The sequence below is a fragment of the Ammospiza caudacuta genome, chromosome Z (assembly GCF_027887145.1).
Source record: "Ammospiza caudacuta isolate bAmmCau1 chromosome Z, bAmmCau1.pri, whole genome shotgun sequence".
Lineage (NCBI taxonomy): Eukaryota > Metazoa > Chordata > Aves > Passeriformes > Passerellidae > Ammospiza > Ammospiza caudacuta.
This window is the reverse complement of record NC_080632.1, coordinates 71072712-71092256: the sequence shown is the minus strand read 5'-3', so window position 1 is coordinate 71092256 and position 19545 is coordinate 71072712. Positions and strand designations below refer to the sequence as shown.

Sequence of the window (19545 nt, the reverse complement as noted above, 5' to 3'; positions counted from 1 at the left end):
ACTGCAAGGGGCAGGCAACCAAACTGCAGCCAATATATATCACTTAATATTGCACTTCTACACTCTTTATTTCTGAATTCCTGAAGGTGAATCTCAAAACAAGCTCCATTCATTACAAAGAAAGCACTTAAAATTTAATGGCACAGACTTCCTTTGGAGACAGTGGCTAGTGGCTACCTCCTTACTAAGGTAGTAAGAAAAGGAAATCAAACTATGTATTAAATATGATGTTAATAAAGCTGAGTAACGCACCTGTATCCAAAAGCCTTGAACTAGGATGAACATCCTTAAGTCTAATGCTGCTGTTTCTGAATATACTCTGAATTTCAGAACTCACTGAAACATCCTTGATCAAAAAAATCACACAGAAATCTAGTTCCTTGTGAACAAATTTCTTTCTACTCAATTAACTCAAAGTGCACAAGACAATAATTCATTTTAATTTCAAAGAAGGAGATACTAGAATTTGTTACAGAAAAAAAAGTTTACAAGCAGCTTTGCAGCAGAAAGCCTATGTCCTGAATGGCAAATTGTAGTAAGGTGAGGCATGAGGATAGAAGGGTGATCCAGAACAGTAGCTGCTGATAAAGAAATGTGCTGGCAGTTCCAAACAATAAGTTATTGCTTTTGATGTCAGATTTCCTTGAATAAATGAGGAGCTGCTAAGTATTTTGATACTGCAAGCAACTGCTGCTATTACTTTGAATAAAAAGAAAAAACTGCAAGTTTGTGGAATATTGTTTACTGTTAATCAACACATCTTAACCAAAGTGTTCACAATACTCAAAACTACATTTAAGTACACAATAGACTCAATCACAAAAAACAAGCACAACAATTAAATTACGTAAGGCCTGAAAAGCACAGTGTGTATTGTAGGAATATTATTTTGTTCACAATTAGGCCACATATAATTAAGTTTATTTTTCATAGTTTTATTCATGTAAAATGCATTCAAGGGAAAGGCAACTTAAGTTTATTTTATAATGAGTTAATAGAAAAATGTCAATACTCTCTTCTTGTCACTCCTCCCACCCCACAGAGGCCCAATTAGTAAAATTTCCATACAATACTCAAAAACAATAAGCTTTTACACTAAACATCCAAAATTAGCCTGATCAGAAAACTGCTATGTTGCAAACTCTTTATTACAATGTTGGATAAACTTCAAGGTTCTTCTTAATGCCACGTTGTGGCTCTAGAAAATCAGTGTTTAAAACTACATGGTTCAAGAAGTCTTCTAGGTTTTAAGTCTGGTTTCAAAGAGGTATTTTGTGGCCTCAGTAGCAATCATGTGAATGATACCTGCATTACAACAATGATAATTTGTAGAATTACTCTGGCAAGATTAGGACTCCTGAGAACATGAGTGGATACATTTTATTATCCTGAAAGCTAATAGACAATACGAGTACAAAATAACTAAAGGAAAACTAAGCACAAAAGAAATAAAAAATATGGGAAAAGATATCTATTTTTCCCCTCTCTCCCTGTAACAGGGCATGAGTAATTTCCAGTGACTGTTTATTCTCATTACATACATTAGTATTTGCTCAAATTTCATGGCTATTACATTTTTACAGAACAACAGTTTAGAAGTCAGTTTTTTAATTACACCTGTGCAACAGAGTAAGTCACAGTACACTTTGAGATGTTTAAAAAATATTTATAAACTTGGTTTTGATATGCTAAAGCACTTGGCAACACTTTTACAGCATTTGGTTTTATATAATTAAATTTTCTTACAGTACTCCTTGTGATTTTTTTCTTTACATCTAAGAAGAAAAAACCTCACACAAAGAAATACAAACTGCCAGTCTGACTGCATGATCATGTTATTCCAGTTTATAATGCTGACATTAAAACCTTCATTAATTATGTTGACAAATCATTACCTGTAGATTTAATGAAGGCAACCAAGATGATTTGAAAACACAACATTCAGGTTTTAAGTTATATATTTATCAAAGTGTGCAGTTCTGCAGTGAAATGAAAAAAAACATGTAAATACACAATGTAAGTTACAAGTTCACCAGCTCCTGTGACACAAAATGTTTTAATCTTTCAAGGTACTGTCCATAGAGTTCCACATCATTATGGCCTGCTCCTTCTACCCACAGTGGTTCTACAGGTCTCTGGCAACGCTCAAATAATGCCAGGCCATGTGAAAAGTCAATTACTTCATCTTCAGTTCCATGGATTATTAAGACAGGAGATGTTATTTTAGAAATTTTGTCAATGCTGTAAAGAAAAAGATTATATCTATGAAAACAATGGCATAGTTCTGAAATACAACAAAAATTTTCTTCAGTTAAGACTTACTTAGTTTTTTAGTCTTATAGAAACATATTGCAAATGACTTTGCTCACAGTTACCCAGACTAACAATTTACTGGACGGAACTACTTGTTAAAACTAGGGATTTACATGTTATATACAGGAAAATGAATTACTTTACAGATATCCACTAAAATGACTAGAGATGCAAAGCGCCTAGAAGGTTTACAAAGTTTTGAAAACTTCTTCAAATCAAATGCTCCTCTTCAATGTTATTCACTGATTTTTCTCCAATTCTTTTACTAAACTTTTGAAAAGAATTTCAGATAATATGCCAGACTACTTGTTTCTCTAGTTGAGAACTTCTGTTATAGAGAAAATACATGCTGAAAAAAAAATATCCTACAACTTACTTTGGGAATGCATCAAAGCAGTAAGTCTTCTTTGTATCAGGAAAAGCTACTCGCATTCCTGAGGTCAGTGGAGAATGAAGAATTACAGCAGCACTTTCATATCTAGCAGCAAGATCCACAGATGGTACCGTTCCTATACTCTGGCCATATATAATCACATTTTCAGGGCGAATTCCATACCTAGAAAATTAGAAATGTTTAAAAAGTGGCATATGAAGTGAAACAGACGCAACCTACAGAGCAAGGCAACAAAAGCATTTCTGAAGATGAAAATTTTCACAATGCTATCAACTATGAAACAGGAGCTGCTAGAAGAACAAGCAACTTTGTTTATGACATTCCTGACTAAAACACACAATTATTTATTTACTCTCTATTTGCAGTAATTTTTTTCCCTATGCTTGAATGATATTGGAATAATGATTTAAATTTTTAAATACAGATTTGTGAATGCAGTGTGGCTTGTTAAAGTCTTTACTTTTAACTCCAGTGGACTTACAACAGAAAACTGATTAGAGCCTTAATAGATCTTCGGTTATCATCACATAAAGCATAATCCAGCCTGCAAAAATTTGGTCAGCTTTACTCTTCTGCTATCTGATAAAACCTGCAAGCTGGTACATTGCTTATAAATTTAGAGAGACTTAAAGCTTGCCCATACTGACAATGAGCAGTATAATGATATTGATCATTCCACATAATAGCCAAGAAGCTTGTTCTTATCAAACTAATCCACAAGCAAGACAGCCCAGCAGGGAATACAGAATCGAAATCAAAGCCTTCCTCCTAGTAAGATGCAATTAACAGGGGCAAACAAAAGAAACATCTAGTTAACACTCATACAAATAATTTTAATATATTTTTCAGCATTAGTGTGAACGCAAAAAGCAATTGCTGCCCAAGTTACACGGGAAAAGTCTCTGAAGAGAACGATAATGTGGCTAAGAACAGTGCCTGCAAAAAAAGTAAGCTGATCCACTGCCCTGTACCCCTAACCAGGGACTCTTAGCACAGGTCAGACTGCAGCAGTCTGGGAAAGGAAGTACCTTGAATAGGAAGGGATACCACATTGCACTCAAGAAAACGCCATACACAAAAAACCCCAAAACCAACAACTACCCTTCCCAAAACCCCACAAAATACACCAAAAAATCAAACTCCTCCCAATCATCTCTAAAAAAAGTCCAAAGCCCCCAAATTAAACCAAAAAACCCAAACCCAAATCATTGTTCTCATGCATTATTAAAAACTTGTTCAACTTTTTAAGTAAGAGCAGCCTAGCCTAACGTCACTGTGGAACAGCAGGAGGTAGGTTTGACACTTGCCACTTTAAAAGGAATGAAAATCAAGTATAGGAAATAGCACCTGCTACCTTGTCTACAATAAAGGCATGCATATTTTCTGTCAACATTATATAACAACACACATAGCCACAAAGAAGTTATCAAATTTCTATATTTTGCATATCTCCAGTAAAATCAGGGGAGCAGAAGATTGGAAGAAATTCACAAGTATCTTATAAACACGGGTAAATAACTGTATGGGTAACCAAACACTAAAATCAGTAAAGTCTAAGAGACTAAAGATCAGAAACATTAGGAAAAAAAGTGTTTCATGTGTATCAAGACATTCAAATTACCAACCAACAAAACAGTTCCCTCCAAATCCACAAGTACTTCTTAATATGCCATAAAAAATGTTTTCTAAGTTGCATTCATATATAATAAACAATTAATAAAAAAATGCATTAATATATAATAAACAATTAATTAAAAAATGCATCTAGGGAGATTTCAAGATTGTAGTATTACCTACATGTTATCAGCAGCAGAACTCATTAGGCATGCCATTAACTTGCTAAATTTGGTATAAAACCCACTATTCACATCTAAAATTATCAATTTAATATTTGTCTGTTTATTTAATTTGAGTTCTGATAAAGTGAAATGTAAAAGGTTTCCAAGTATTAGCACAGAGGCAGACTCCGCCTGACACAGGAATCTTGCTACATCATGACTACTAAATCACTATCAGTGTTTCCTAGAAAGAGTTTTTAGTCATAATCAGATCATGATCAAATTAACACTTCTAAAACTCTAAGTCTTCATCATCAGCCTGGAACTATTAACAGCCCCTTCACAACAGTTCTCAAAGAAAAAGCAATTTCAAGCGTTAACAGGATTTTCTGAAAATTCCAACACACATAAATAAAATAAATTAAAGCTTTGAAACAAAAGACAAATCTAAGGTCATCATTATTTCTGCATCTCTTCTGAAACACCCGAGAACATAGGTGCTATCCTTTTACAATTCATCTCTCAATTCACATCACATTTGTCCCTTATGAAAGTACAGGACAGCCTTCCCTCCTTCCAACATAATCTGAACAAAACTTGCATTAATATGTTGCATCACCAGTATGGCATGTAGTTTGCACAGCACATTATGATAAAACAGTATTCAAATAATAAACCTTGCCAATTACCACACTTGGGTTTCCTTGAATGTTGAGTTTTACAAGATACAGGCCATTACACAGGAATTCAAAGCACAACTTAAAAACTCTATTTCAGAACATATATTCTCCTCTTTCTCATTATTCTTTCCCCTATTTTTTGATCAAACTCCTTCAGCCTCAAGATAGATAAATGACAGCTACAACAAATAAGACAAGAAAAGCATTTACACTATCTGGATTAAAGTAATCCTTACTCCATCACAGTCAAATAGTTTGCGTCACAGTGCCCACCAGAAAATACATGCTTTGCAATCAGTAAACTAAAGAAGTCAGTAACCCAAAGTGGTAGTTCAAAGTACACTTCTGAGTATTATGGCTTGAGTAGGATGGAAACCTAAATAATCAAACCCTCCCTCTCAAATAAAAAACTCCAAGCAGCTTGGAAAACAGATTACATCTGCTCATTCCAGTCTTCCCTTTCCTCTTGAAAAGGTTTAGCGGGCTGATCCTGGCTAGGTGCCAGGCACCCACCAAAGCAGCTCTTTCTCTCCGCTTCACAGCTGGACAGGGAGAGAAAATTTAATGACGAGATCATGGGCTGAGGTAAGGACTGGGAGAGATGGTTCATCAAATGTCATCTCTAGATGTAGAGATATTAATTGAACTTATTACTAACAAAATCATAGCAGGATAATGAGAAGTAAAACAGACTTTAAAAATACCTTCCCCTCATGCCTCCCTCCTTCCCAGCTCTCCCTCTCCCCCAGCAGCACAGGGACACAGGGAATGGGAGTTAGGCTCAGTTCATCCCATGTTGTTTCTCTCACTGTTCAGGGTGAGGAGTCCTTCCCCAGTTCACCACAGCATCCCCCTCATAGGTTCTCCACAAACTTCTCTGTTGTCTGATGTCTGTCCCACAGGCAACAGTTCCCCTCAAACTGCTGCAGGGTGGGTCCCTCTTCCATGGGGTCACAACCTCCCTTCACCCATGCACCCCTGGGGTGCAGTCCCTCAGGGACAGGCTGCTCCAGCGCGTGCTCCTCTCTCCACACGTCTCCCATGGGGTCACAGCCTCCCTTCAGGCATCCCCTGCTCTGGTGTGGGGCTCCTCTGGTGCCTGGAGCACCTCCTGCCCGTCCTTCCCACTGACCCTGGTGTCTGCAGTACTGTTCCCATCACATGTTCTCCTTTTGCTCTTCTCTGGCTGAAATTACAACTGTGCAAGGATTTCTTTTTCTCCTCTTCTTCTTAAATATGCTATCCCAGAGGCACTACCATAACTTCTAATCGGCCCAGCCTTGGCCAGCGGCACAGCCATCTTTGGAGCCAACAGAGCTTGGCTCTGCCAGAAATGGAGGAAGCCTCTGGCAGCTTCTCAGAGAAGGCATCCCTGTAGGCCCCTGCTACCAAAGCTTGACCATGCAAACCCAATGTAATAGGCTTCTGAAATATTTAGAAAAAACAAAGAGATGAACTGTCCCTCTGTTGCTATTTCTCAAAAGTATCACTTTACAATCTACAACAGAAAAAATATTGAAAAGGTAAATGTTTCTAAGTTTCCTACTCATAAAATTTACTTTTGACAGACTCATAGTCTGTTAAACTCCAAGAAGTTTTGTGTCAAATAATCAGATGACCATACCTGGTCTCCCAAAAGAGGAGTGTCAGATCAAGAGAAAAAGTCGCAGTAACACTGTTCTCTTAATCAGTGCCTTGTAAGTACAGGCCATCCTGAGGAAGGTGAACATGACATTTACAGAGCCATATGCTTCAACTGGTTCCTCTGGTTACAAGAGGTCAAAGACATGCTGTAAAGACTTGCTGTCTTTGAAAGCTCATTATGTTGATAATAGGACTAATGTAAACACTGTTGTTGACTCAAGTAATCTTAGATAACCTGTGTCAGCATAGACAGACCTTCAGTGTGGGGGTGAAGGTAATGAAGGGTGTTTTTAGGCTTTTTTAAAGCCATAATCACCAAAAAGGACCTTGGAAGAAAACCTTAAAAGTAGCTATGCACAGATGTACCAGCATGCTGGTTTTGCCAAGAAAGCACTATTCTTCATGGACAAGGCATTCTGGGCAGAACCTGGTACAAAACTTGATATTTTCTGCAGTTTATAGGCTAACTGCAACATCTTTCTCTTTCCCAGAGCAGCTGAAATTTCAATTCCTTTCAACATCCAATTCATCCTTTATGCTCACACAGTTAAAGGTTACCTGCCTGGAAAGCAGATGGAATCTAAAGAGCGGTTTTGACACAGAACCTGTGTTCATGTAAGCTTCCTGACATCCTCACAGTGTCTGAGCATTTACGAATTTCGGCCTCGTCACCACACTGAAGGCACAGGTTAATGTCACTACAAAGCTAAACTATAGCTGAACAGAACGAACCACTTTCCTATTTGCAGCTTCAGCAATGCATTCCCCCTCATTAGGCTTTAACAGTTAATAAAAGGAACTAAATAAACCTTGTCTGGGAGTAGTAGAGCAATAGCTTTAGTGCTCCTTTGTGCTGCCTGTGTTCAGGGACAGGCAGGAAACAGCATGCCACTGCTGGGTGAGGAAGGTGCAAGCCAATAAGGAGTTGTAACTGTGCCAGACTGTTCCAGTGCCTGGAACCAGGGCCCAAGATAACACTAATGAAGCCAGTATTCTTTTCTGTGGCCCTATATATGCTGACCAGATGTAGATGGTCTCTGTAAAAGAGGCAATCCTGAACACTTTTGGCCTGATCTTTTCAGCTTCTGGTAGGAAAAGAACTGCTAAACAATAATGAAATATTCTTTTTTCCCCTTGGTGATGAACTTCATGTGATTTAGCAGAAACTCTTTTCACCATTTCTTTGATATTTCTGTATTTGTAGCAAGACCTTTCCTGCACTTTACTAAACACTTATCTTACTGGTGGTCCACCTTTTCTCTGCCTCTCCATTCTCTTTTTCTCTTCATGGAATCACAGAGCAGTTTAGGTTGGAATGTAGTATAGTCCACACCCTTGCCATACGGAGGTAATATTAATATTTCACTGAATCAAGTTGCTCAAAGTTCTGTCCAACCCCTAAACACTTCAATTGGATGTACATCAATAACATTGGATATTAACCTTATTTTATATTTTCACTGGATATTTACCATATTATCATGATGCAATAAGAAAACTACAAAATGCATGTCTAGCTGTGACAATGTAGGTAGAATTTTTTTGTTTCTTTGGGTTTTATCCTTTGTTTTTGGATTTTAATTTCAGTTACCTTTAAGAAACAAATACTAGCAGAAATTACCATGCTGCAGTGTCAGGCTCTTAAAAATACCTGCCATTTTGTTCCAGATATACATAAGGGAGACAAAGTAATTTATATTTACTTCTGAACTACTGCTCTTAATCTAGAAGACTTGATTGCTTTACAATAATGAAATAAGTATTGATAAGATCAAGCTTAGAAGAGTAAATTTTCCATAGTACCTCTTTAGGCTTACACTAGATGCTCTACAGAAGCTACAGTTTGCAAAGCTATTGCAACACATACATTTAGAAACCTGACACAGCACTTGGGGCACATGGAACAAGGGGGAACATACTGAGGGAATTTTCAATGTACATTCAGAATCTTCTGTCATCATGGACATAACACATGAAATTACAGCTGCAAGTTGCAGAACACGAAGGGCATGAACCTCATCCACACCTGTAACTCTCAACATTTTAGGCCACATATAAAATTCAGGAGCACACAGCGCTTCCTCAAATGATGCAGGCATCCCCTTCCTTGCGCATACAGTATTTTACAAAGGAAGAAGAAAAAAGGAACTAAGTTTTATGAGAGGCAAACCCATTGTCCACATTATATCAACAAACTGCACCTTCTTTGCCTCTCTCACAGTTTGGCCTTTCTAAACTTTAAAATGCTACCAATACATCAAGATTTGTCAAGATTTCTCTTCCACAATAATTGAGCTATTTTTCCCTATCAATTTAAAGATACCCTCAATTTCCCTCCAAATGTATAAAACTAGAGTACCTCAACTTCTAGCTGAACTCCCCCCCCTTCTACTTCTGAATGAAAAAAACCAAAAAAAGTAGTTTATGAATTGTGAAATGAACAATTTTGGTCAACATCTGAAGAGACAGTATTATTCCTATATCTGGCTGTTCAATTTATGGACATTCTGTCCACTTTGACACATTGTCTGATGGTGAGATTTACCCTTTAATTTTTCAATTATTATGCAGTCCATGATAAGCAACAATGAAAGGGCTGTTTTGCTTCTTACAGGTAAATCTGGTCATGAGGCAACCTGGCACATCTTCAGAGGTTTCTGAATGAGTGCCACTTGCCCTGCATTTGCCTGGGGCTGGTTAAACCTTTCCACCCTTGCTAGGGTGTCATCAAAGGCCTTCAGAGACCAGAACAGCAGAAAATAGGCGTATCACAAAGTGACTCTTGGCATTTCAACACTTGGTAGTTATGACAGCTGGAAAAAGAATCTCCTTACTTGCAGCTTTTATACAGTCCCATGCACATGAATATGCAACAATGTACAACTTTTCCAAAATTGATGAAGGCAGTGAATCACACCACCTTCTCTCATGGCCATCATCCACATAGGTAGTGACTGCTTCCTATTAACATCTTCAAAGGAGGTAAAGAATAGGGACACAACTCAGCATCTACATCTGCTGTTTACCTGTTCTGATAGGCTGCCAAACTAGTTTTGTGTATTCACTTCCACGAATATTAATATTCGCAGCAAAATCTCATCATCACCCTCAGCATGAGTTCCAGACTATTTCACCCCAGGTGTCCAGTCCCCACTGGACAGCTGAGCTGATTTACAGGTGAGTATGTGGATTGCCTTCCCAAGACACAAGATTTGTATCTTAAGTTTTCTCACTAGTATCTTAAATAAAGACTAGCAAGTCTTTACCACAAGTGGTTTTGTTGACTGTAGAATTAAGTCTGCATCAGAATTTCAATTACCCCAGAAACACCCTTTTGTGTTGGGTTCTATGATTTCATTTCTCAGAACAGGGAGTGCAGGGAGCTATGGCTGTGATCAATCTCTGAAGGTAACTTCTCCATTCTTTTCTTCATCACATCACAAACTGGGAGACAGAGTTTAAAACTTTCTGATCCTTTCTTATCTCATTTCATCAACAAGAATTTCCAAGGAGTCACAGCTATACTCACATTTATCCTGCAAACAAACCATTGAATTACTTTGTTTTTGCAGAATTAGTTATAAACGTTAAAGACTGTACCAATGTGAAACTGACAGAAGAAGCTACGCTATGAAAGTAGCTTCAGATATACATTGAGTATTTTAACACAGCTGAGCACTGTCTCAGGGCTCAAGAGAACACCATAGCTAGATAACCAAACTGTGAGCTAGTATATCCAGAGTCAAGTGCTGAACTTCCCCCTGATACATCCAGCATTCAGATACAAGGATGAGACCACGTCAGCCAATTGGAAAGCTATTTTAAGTACTACAGGTGTAACTGGTAATACCAACCTCTTTTTCAGCAGTAGACCAAATTCAGTTCATGTGTGTGAAATTCACACACATGAAGTTGAGTAAACCAACTGAAACTTCATACACTCTACAGAATTGCCTAATTGCTACAGGACGTGAAACAATAATAAAAAAAAGGCAGACAAAAAAAAGGGACCAAGGTGAGGTCATTCTTAAACATAAGAATATCTTATAAAAGATATATTTAGAGGTCTCCCCAACAATGTCTGCTGACAAATGAGCATACTTATATAAAACATTACAATCACAGAATAGTTGGGGTAAGGGACCTTTAAACACCCTTTAATTCCACTTTCCCTGCCATGGGCAGGGATACTTTCCACTAGATCAATCTGCTGAAAGTTCCATTCAACCACGACTTGAACACTTCCTGGGATGGGGAAGTTGACCAAAATTTCTCTGGACAACTGGTTCTTCTTGTGATAACTTCTCTGGCAATTTGTTCCCGTGCTTTATCACCCTCACAGAAAAGAATTTATTTCTTATATCTAATCTCAATCTACCTTCTTTCACTTTAAAGCCATTAGCCTGTGTCCTATCAATTATGAACAATCTTATTTGTTTAGAGAAAATACACTTCATTGCTTAAGAATAGTGGCGAGAATTCAAATTGTAATCACATTTCTTTGCAGATTTTATATTCAGACATTCATTATGAGGAAGAAGAAACAATAATTACAAATTAGTTTATAAAACAGAGCCTGTAAACTGACATAAAGTATTATGTTTCACCATCTAGTTCTCTTCCATTTTCTCTCACATTTAAATAGTTCAGACTGTCTTCCAAATTGCTCACAAACCACATTATGTTTTTGGTAAATGTTACAGCTAATCACCTACCAGCTACAAACCATGGTCAACAGTGCACCTGTTGCAGCTTTTGGCTTATGGAACAGCCATATCTCAACTTTCCATTGCAATAAAAATAAACACCAAAAGGTAATCCAACAACCTAGTATGCATGTTTTTGAATAGAAGAAGCTGAAAACCTGTCTCCTGCAGTTGAATGAGGTTTATGATAATAAGCTTTTTCCCTATTTAATACATGGATAACATATGCTTCTTTGAAATCATACTATTGTTGTAACGTAAAATGAGTGCAAGACTAAATGTGTATTTAAAGCACTGAAGAGGGGTAATCTGCTCATTAATACTACATTGATGAAGTTCTAAACTCACTGTGACAATAACCAGGATCCAGGATTTAAAGACCACATGCCCTTACACTAAGTCAAATCCCTGATACTATAATTATTAAACAGGATGCTCAAGTTGCAATGACTGAGCTGCAACAACACATTTCAGGTTTTTATACCTTTTTGATATGAAATACACAGTGTACTGGGATTTTCTGGTGGGCAGTTATTCTTATGATAGAATACTATTTTAAAAGTAGTATTTATTTGTAAATTTGTACCCATTTGTATGGGTATTTGTAACCATGAGAAGACTATTGAGCTAAATGGAAAAAATTATAGTGAAAACTGCTCTCAAATTAGAGAAGCTGCACATATTTGGTGCAGGATTCTGTAGGATTCTCACTTATATCAGTGAATACATTCACAGTCTTTCATTTTGCTATTTTATGTCCCACAAAACCAGAGGCTTAGAACACAGAAATCACTGAAATAACATCTTTCCATTTGTATTTTTTTCTTGTCCATTTTTATTCTGCTTGAGTTAACATCACTGCTCAAAATTCCTCTTTTTTTGTTCCCACCATAAGGTATTTACACAGGTCTGTTACAAACTCTCTCACACATTATGTTTTGTGAAGCTAGCTTTCTATATGAAGCAAAAAGATGTTTTGTCTCTTTGGAAATGCTGTAGCTGCTAGTCAGAACGCTGAAACAAAGGTGATATCAACACCACACAGAAATAAGAGTCTCACCAAGTTCTCTTGTACCAGCTTTTACTCTGCCCCTCCCTACAGAAAAAGTAGGTGATGGAAATTATCTGAAGAAACAACCTGCATTTTTTCTCACAATAGTGGGTTAATCACTGGGGTATCAATTATTATAGGCTTTTCTCAATTTTTTAAATTTTGCAGCTGAGAAGATTCCAAACTATGACAAAAAGGAAGATACTCTACTTGTTCAAGACTAGACCACAGCTTATTAAATTTAATTCCATTTCAATTTTTCCAGTAGGTATGTAATATATACTGATCCTGCTTAATACTGACAATGCCTTCAACATCAGGCACCACCAGTCAGCCTGGATATGAATCCACTAATTCTAAATCACACCACTGCTGTTTCAACTACCAATGCATGTGAAATAAAACCATTTGACAAGAATGCTGTAAAAGAAAAATGGCAACTAATGTCTTACCTTGTTCTAAGAGCCACCCAAGCAGCATCAATGTCAGCATAGAGATTCTTCTCCGTAGGCTTCCCAGAACTTGCGCCATATCCAGAATAATCATAGGAGAATATGTTGCAATTAATCCGTGAACCCAGTCCTATATAAAAGCTGCTCATCTGACCCAGGTCAACAGCATTTCCATGTGAGAAGAGCAAAGTGTACTTGGCATTAGGTGAGCAACGCACGAACATACAGGCAATCCTGTTGCCTTTACATGTTCTAGTCATGAAGCACTCAATGGCATCTTTTTCCCTGGAAGAATATTGCCAGTCTGCTCGCTCTGAGAGATGCAAAGTCCAGCGACTGCCACTCTCATCACACATCAGTGTGTATGTGGGATCAGGAGGTAAGAATGCCAGCTTAGAGGCAATTTTCCCTGGGCATGGTGGACAACAGAACAGGCAACACAGTTCACTAAAGGAAAGATTATTCATCTTCTAGTCTGAAATGGGAAGAGAGAATAGTATCAGTTTCCAGGTACAATCTGACATTAAAAAACCCAACTTACAAAAAAAAAAGTGAACACAATATCTCTAGGAAATAATGCATAACTTCTGAACATTTAACACAACAAAGACTTAAATCCATATATGTATATTTCTGTATAATATTCAATTTTATATTATTAGTTATTTCACAATGGGTATATTAGTAAAGGGGAGTGATAACTCTAAAGCACTGCCAGATATCAAAAGTAAAACATCATTACCCAGAGAAGGAACAAGCATTTGTTTTCGACTTTCTTTGGCGGAAATGAAGTTCCTCATCTTAAGACATTAAGAAAAACGTTCTTCCCATTGACAAATACATACGTGATAAAAGAATAATTAAAGTATGTTGCAGAGTTGCAGCATACTAAGGTTATGCAGATTTCTGCAGCTAAAAGTCACTACAGCATCTCCTAAATACAAAGAAAATATATTGCAATCACTGGCTATGGGCTCCTGCAAGCACTATCAGAAATATGAAGGGTGCATGAAGGTCAAAACGTAGAAGACAAAACAAGATGATGCTTCTGGGTTAGCAAACACTCTAGAGCTTTGGTACACAAAAAAGTAGCCATAAACTCATCTTCCCTCCTCATACTTGCCGACATAAATATTTTGAAAACCTTCAAAGAAGTTCTTAGCTGTATTGCCCATAGGAATTGGGACTGTATAAATGACACAATTGGTGGGGTTTTTTTGTCATGCTTCAAGAAACATCTCCCTAACTAAATCCTCTATCACAAATATTTGTTAAACCAGCATAATCTATAGCACCAATTCAAAGCATTAGTTTTAATAGTGGTGAGGGGGAGGGGAAAAGAAGATAAACACACCTATACCTAAAGCAAGATAGGTAAAGATAGAGTTGCCCTTAAAATAGACCTTGTGTCTCTCTTAATTTATACCAGTGTTAAGGGAGTGGGGGGAAATCTTCTGTTGCAGCAATACTTTTTCTCAGAGATAAGAAGAGCAATGAAATTTGACAAGTACTGCGCTGGAAACCAGCACACCAAAGATAACCATTTACTCTACTTTCCTTGAGTTAAGGCATCTGACATTTTATCTTAACTTAAACAACTTTTTCATACCAAATCTACCTACATGTCCCAAGTTCATGTCCTGACAGTTCCCTGTGAACATGAACACTTACAATTTCACATATTGACTTTGACTCAAGCTACAAAACAAGCAGATTTCAGTTGTCTACAGTACCATGCTGATCCAGAAGTATTTGGGTCATCCAACACTAAAATCTTACTGCTAACTGTGACACCTAACAATATTTAGCTATTTCAAATTTAGTCCTTAAATTTGTACAGAAGTATAGTTTTCATGTATAAATTTCTTTTTAAAGAAACTTCAAGGACAGTGCTGCAAAAACACTTTAACATGTGTCACAGAACAACTATCTGTATTTTTGGATGCGTGAATGGTCTCTTCCTGGTGGTACAGTATGAAAGCATACTGCAAACAATGTTACATGGAGCATACTTTTAGAGCAGCAAAACCAGGCACAGTGAGACAGTCTGACAAACACACAAGCATTCATGGAATATCACAAAAAAAAGAGGCTGCCGCAGCTAAGGTTTTTCACCCAGGTCTCTAGTTTTCTTCAAAACAGAGGGAAACCACAGAGGTTTAGACATGGGAGATCAACACTTCCAATTTAGAGGACATGGCAGGAAGTACTGATCAGCTCCCTTAAGAAGGCAGATAGGCTCTTAAAGAAGATCCTGGATAAAGGATCATATTCCTGATAGCTGAAGTAACAATAATATTGTGTTTCAGAACAATTAGTCACTCAAATATGGAATAACTCACCTCTGTCAGATGAGATAATGTGAACATTAAGTTTCAGTTATACCCACAAGTCAGGATAAGTGGAAGGAGTCTATGGAGGAAGTCAAACTATTAGCAAAATGTTTAGATTGTCTTATGCAAAGTAAAAATCCTACTGTTTTGTGGGGTGGTGGTGGTGTCTATTTGTTCCTTCCTCACTTCTTTTGTAATTATGAGCACCAAAGAAGCAACTTCTTTCACCTCGACTTAAGGAGTTCATCTTCACAGTCCAGTCTCAACATGCTTTTTTTCCAAGTACTTATAACACAATACTCAAAATCACTTGTATTTCTATCAGAAACTATTAAATGGATCTATTCTGAGTGAGTTTTCCCACCTGTACAGAAACGTTGAAGGTGAAGTTAGATATTATATTTTATTCTAAGGGGATGACTATTATTTTTTGGGAAAAATTTAAAAGAATTTGTACCTCCAAAAGTGAGATACAAATAGTTTGTTTTGCCCAGGAACAGCAGACTGCACTCTTACCAGCATGTAATGAGAACTACAGAATTTCTTATTTCTTCCAAATCCCCTTGTCAGAAAGAATTAGAACAGGAGTTTACATTATTTGAAAGTATAAACAGCCCAGAAACACTACAAATGTGATCTCACTCATAAAATATTTGCTATTTACCCAAGTAATTTCAGAAGACTGGAAACTGGCCTGCAGGATTCACACACAGGGCAGTACAGCAGTAAACCACAGTGAATTAGCTGATGTGGTGGTAATGTCCCCAACATAGTGTAAATGTGCAGAAAATGGGTTGTCACCAGATATGGCAAATGACATGCTGAAGACAGCAGATGAAGCATTATTCCTCCCCTGTGCTAGACTAATGCAGGCTTTATGTATTGATCTTTTAATCCAATGGAAAATATGCCAACTGAAACAAAAGATTCTGATTCATTCTCCAACTAAATCATGGCTAATAACAACTCTCTTCTTTAAAACAAACACATGCTACTTTCTTCATTCAGAAGACCCAAGACAACCAGCAGGTCACTAACTGAACCAATTTGATACAAAACACCTACTGAACTTCCACAGGAGAATAGCTCCAACTAAATACAAACAATGTTTCTATTATACTGGAACTGGTTTGTCTTTCACTGTGATGGATTGTATTCACATGAGAGTGTGAATAAGCTGGATGTGTGCTTTATCTAGATTCTTAGTGAAGCTGAGGCAAAACCTACTCTGACTAGATTAATTTAAGCATATGGTTCCACAAGTACAGATGAGTAACTTTAATGGGACTCATTTGACTAAGATATGCTGTGAATACCTAAGGTATAGTCTAACACCTTCTGAGCATGTATGATGTAAATCTCTGTGCTCATTACAGCATAATCAGATGCTGAGAGCAACACACCCCAACAACACAACTATCTCACCTTCTACTTGACATTTCAGTAGTAATAAAAATGCCAGGGCTGTTCTGCAAACACAGTTCCTACAGCTGGTAAAATATACTAACAACAAAAAGAATCAATAAAGAAATATACACCCCCTTTAAAATTATACTGCATTTTTAGTAAGTAAGTATGAAAATTCTATAGAAGAAACTGCAAAAAGCTTTTCTATTGCAGCAATAGAGGCTAAGAAATAAAACAGACCCAAACTATATTACTTATCCCTTCTGGGATAGCTTTTAAAAAGAAAGCAAGAGCATTTTATCAATTTTATTTCTTTAACTCTCTTATGAATAAAGATTTAACATATAAAATTGCAAATGTAAAATTGCCCACAGGCAGTGATTTCAATTCATTCTGTGGCAATTAGCCTTTTCATAAAGGCTGACAGAAGTGGGAAAATGTCTATTTAATCTTAAAGAACACCTCAAGTATTTATCTTGTGCTTCCTAGGATAACACAAATGTAATTTTTTCACATGAGAATTTATTCCTGTCCTCCTATCTCTTTGTACATAATAACAAGACAGTGGAACCTATTATTCACATCTTTGAATACTTCGCTATGTATTAGTCTCAAAACCAGTCCAACCTTGCAAACACTTATCTAGAAATCTTATATTTACATTAAATAGAAATTATTCTAACTGTTTATTTAAATTAAATTGCCGACTTCATGGGTACTATTCACAAGAACAAAGTCAAACTCATAAATATAGCTGCTGGTTTGGAACTTTAAGTGTTGTTCAAACCATAACGGGCAAGATATTCAAATTGTTGGGGGCTTTTTTTATTTGTCTGGTTTTTTTGTTTGGTGGTTTGTTTTGGTTTGGTTGTTTGTTTTTTTTTTGTATATGTGTGTATTTTGGTTGAGGGTTTGTTGTTTGATTAGGGGTTTTTTTCATCTTTATTGTTCATTATCTACTGCTGAAACAAGAAATTCTAAAGCATTTTTCCTCACACTTCCATCGAGCACAATGCAATAAGAACTTGAGTTCAAGCTACTACTGAAGTACCGACATTTATTTCAACACCTGTGTAATATTAGAAATGGAACAGAACGATATGAACATCCTTTAACTAGTCCAACAGTTAAAGCAACAAAATGTTCAGAGAAAAAGAAATCATTAGTGTCTGATTCAGTACCACATAAAAGGATTAAGAGAATATTAAGAAAGAATATGCAGTAAGTCCAGAAAACAACACAAAGTATGTTCAATTATGAAAAAGCTATATTAAGAAATACTGTGAAGTAAGTGTTTAAGATAATTTTCAAAGGACAAAGTAGGCTACATGAAAACAGAGAAGCCTGATCAAACCGAAACTTTACTTTGGTTAATTTGATTCTAAACAAATAAACACTCCTTCTAGTCTTACAAATTCTATCTATTTTAACACATATCATTTATTTATCCTCTGCTGGTTACTTTGTGTATATCAAAACCTAAGGCCTCAGCTGAAAAAAGAAAGGGAATCCAGGAAACATTAACTGAAAAATCCAGACATTCTTCATCAACCGAAGAACAAACGAAACCTCTAAAGGCTCCAGATAGACAACTGCGGGATTAAGCCGATTACATAATGCCTTGCATGCTCTAAGCAAGCCTCTGCCCCCGGAGCTGCCCTGCTGAAGGCACCCGCCGGCGGCTGGCGCTGAAGACCCGCGGTGTCCCGGCCCGGTGTCCCGGCTCAGGCCGGCCGGCCACCAGCACCGAGCTCCGCCCTCACCGCCGCTCTGCGCCCAGGTACTTCTACTCTGATTTCCGCAACCATGAACTTTCCTAGTTAATTGCTGACCAAATACTTTAAATTTTTATATTAATAATACCTGAGAGCAATGTTGAGGCCAGCGTCACTTCCACCCTCTACAGCAGAAGCTGAAGGAATAAATTTAACCAGGCTGGCGGGAACTAAATTAACTCCTCAGGTGTCCGAATCTGAAAAGGGCTCCGCCGAAGTCCTCAGCAGTGACTCAAAGCAGTGACTCAAAGTTCAGAGCCCGAAAAGCCAGACTTCAACACGCGCGTCACAAGTCAGGGCGCCCGTTTCCTACAACGGAGTCCAGGGCAAGACCACGGAGACGGGAGCACCGGACAGCACCCGGGCACCCCGAGGCAGGCGACACCCCCAGAGACCCCCGAGCCCAGCGACACAGGGACGCGGGCAGGAGGCACGCGGGGTCGGCAGCACTCCGCCCGGTTCGTGCCGCAGACCGAAGCCGCGCCGCCCGCCTCTCCGAGGAAACGCCGGTGGCGGCCGCGGGCCCTTCCGCTCGCCCCAGGGGCCGCCACACGCCTGCGCCAGGCGGCGCGGACGGGCCGCGGGTCCGAGCCGGGCAAGAGACACGGACGGAGCCGCGAGGGGGAAACAACTCGCCCTCACGCCGCGGCAGCGGGTCACCCGCACACCGTCCATCCCCCCCAACGCCGGGGGAGGACAGTCCCTACCTGCACCTGGCGCTCCGCTCGGCGGCCCCGCTCTCTCCCGACTGCCGGGTCGGCGGGCCGTGGGGACACCGACTGTGCTGAGTAACGGCGCGGCGGGAGGCGGCCGTCAGCGCCCCGGCCCCGGCTGGAGAACGCGCGGCCCTGGCAGCGCCGAGCCCGCCCCGCGGAGCCTCCGGAGCGGCGCCGGCCTCGCCTCGCCCGCACACTGCACCGGCGCGGGGGTGGCCGGGGCGGGACCTCGCGGGCCGCAGCGCCAATGGGGGCGCAGCCGCGGCGACGCCGCCCAGTGCGGGCGGGCCGGGGAG

The 19545-nt window shown here is 38.7% G+C and overlaps 1 protein-coding gene across 3 annotated transcripts; it reads right to left on the bottom strand.

The window, feature by feature from the left end:
- Positions 1 to 530: 530 nt before the first annotated feature.
- Positions 531 to 19444, bottom strand: ABHD17B (abhydrolase domain containing 17B, depalmitoylase). Of its 3 annotated transcripts, none has more exons than XM_058823704.1 (4): positions 19241 to 19444; positions 13019 to 13493; positions 2690 to 2869; positions 531 to 2241 (listed from the first exon to the last, which is right to left on the bottom strand). In XM_058823704.1, the coding sequence occupies exons 2-4, from the start codon at positions 13483 to 13485 to the stop codon at positions 2022 to 2024; spliced, it is 867 nt and encodes a 288-aa protein (XP_058679687.1). In that variant the 5' UTR covers positions 13486 to 13493; positions 19241 to 19444; the 3' UTR covers positions 531 to 2021. The 3 variants fall into 3 exon arrangements, with proteins under 3 accessions (XP_058679687.1, XP_058679688.1, XP_058679689.1); XM_058823705.1 differs by lacking the exon at positions 19241 to 19444 and adding an exon at positions 18622 to 18843; XM_058823706.1 differs by lacking the exon at positions 19241 to 19444 and adding an exon at positions 15361 to 15391.
- Between the last annotated feature and the right edge of the window lie 101 nt (positions 19445 to 19545).

Bases quoted from the DNA above. Each gene is read 5' to 3' on its own strand.
- ABHD17B (XM_058823704.1), bottom strand. From the start codon at position 13,485: ATGAATAATCTTTCCTTTAGTGAACTGTGTTGCCTGTTCTGTTGTCCA. The intron at 2,870-13,018 runs GTAAGACATTAG...CTAATTTTCTAG, and splicing joins TGGGTGGCTCTTAGAACAAG to GTATGGAATTCGCCCTGAAA. The intron at 2,242-2,689 runs GTAAGTTGTAGG...TTTTCTTTACAG, and splicing joins TGCTTTGATGCATTCCCAAA to CATTGACAAAATTTCTAAAA.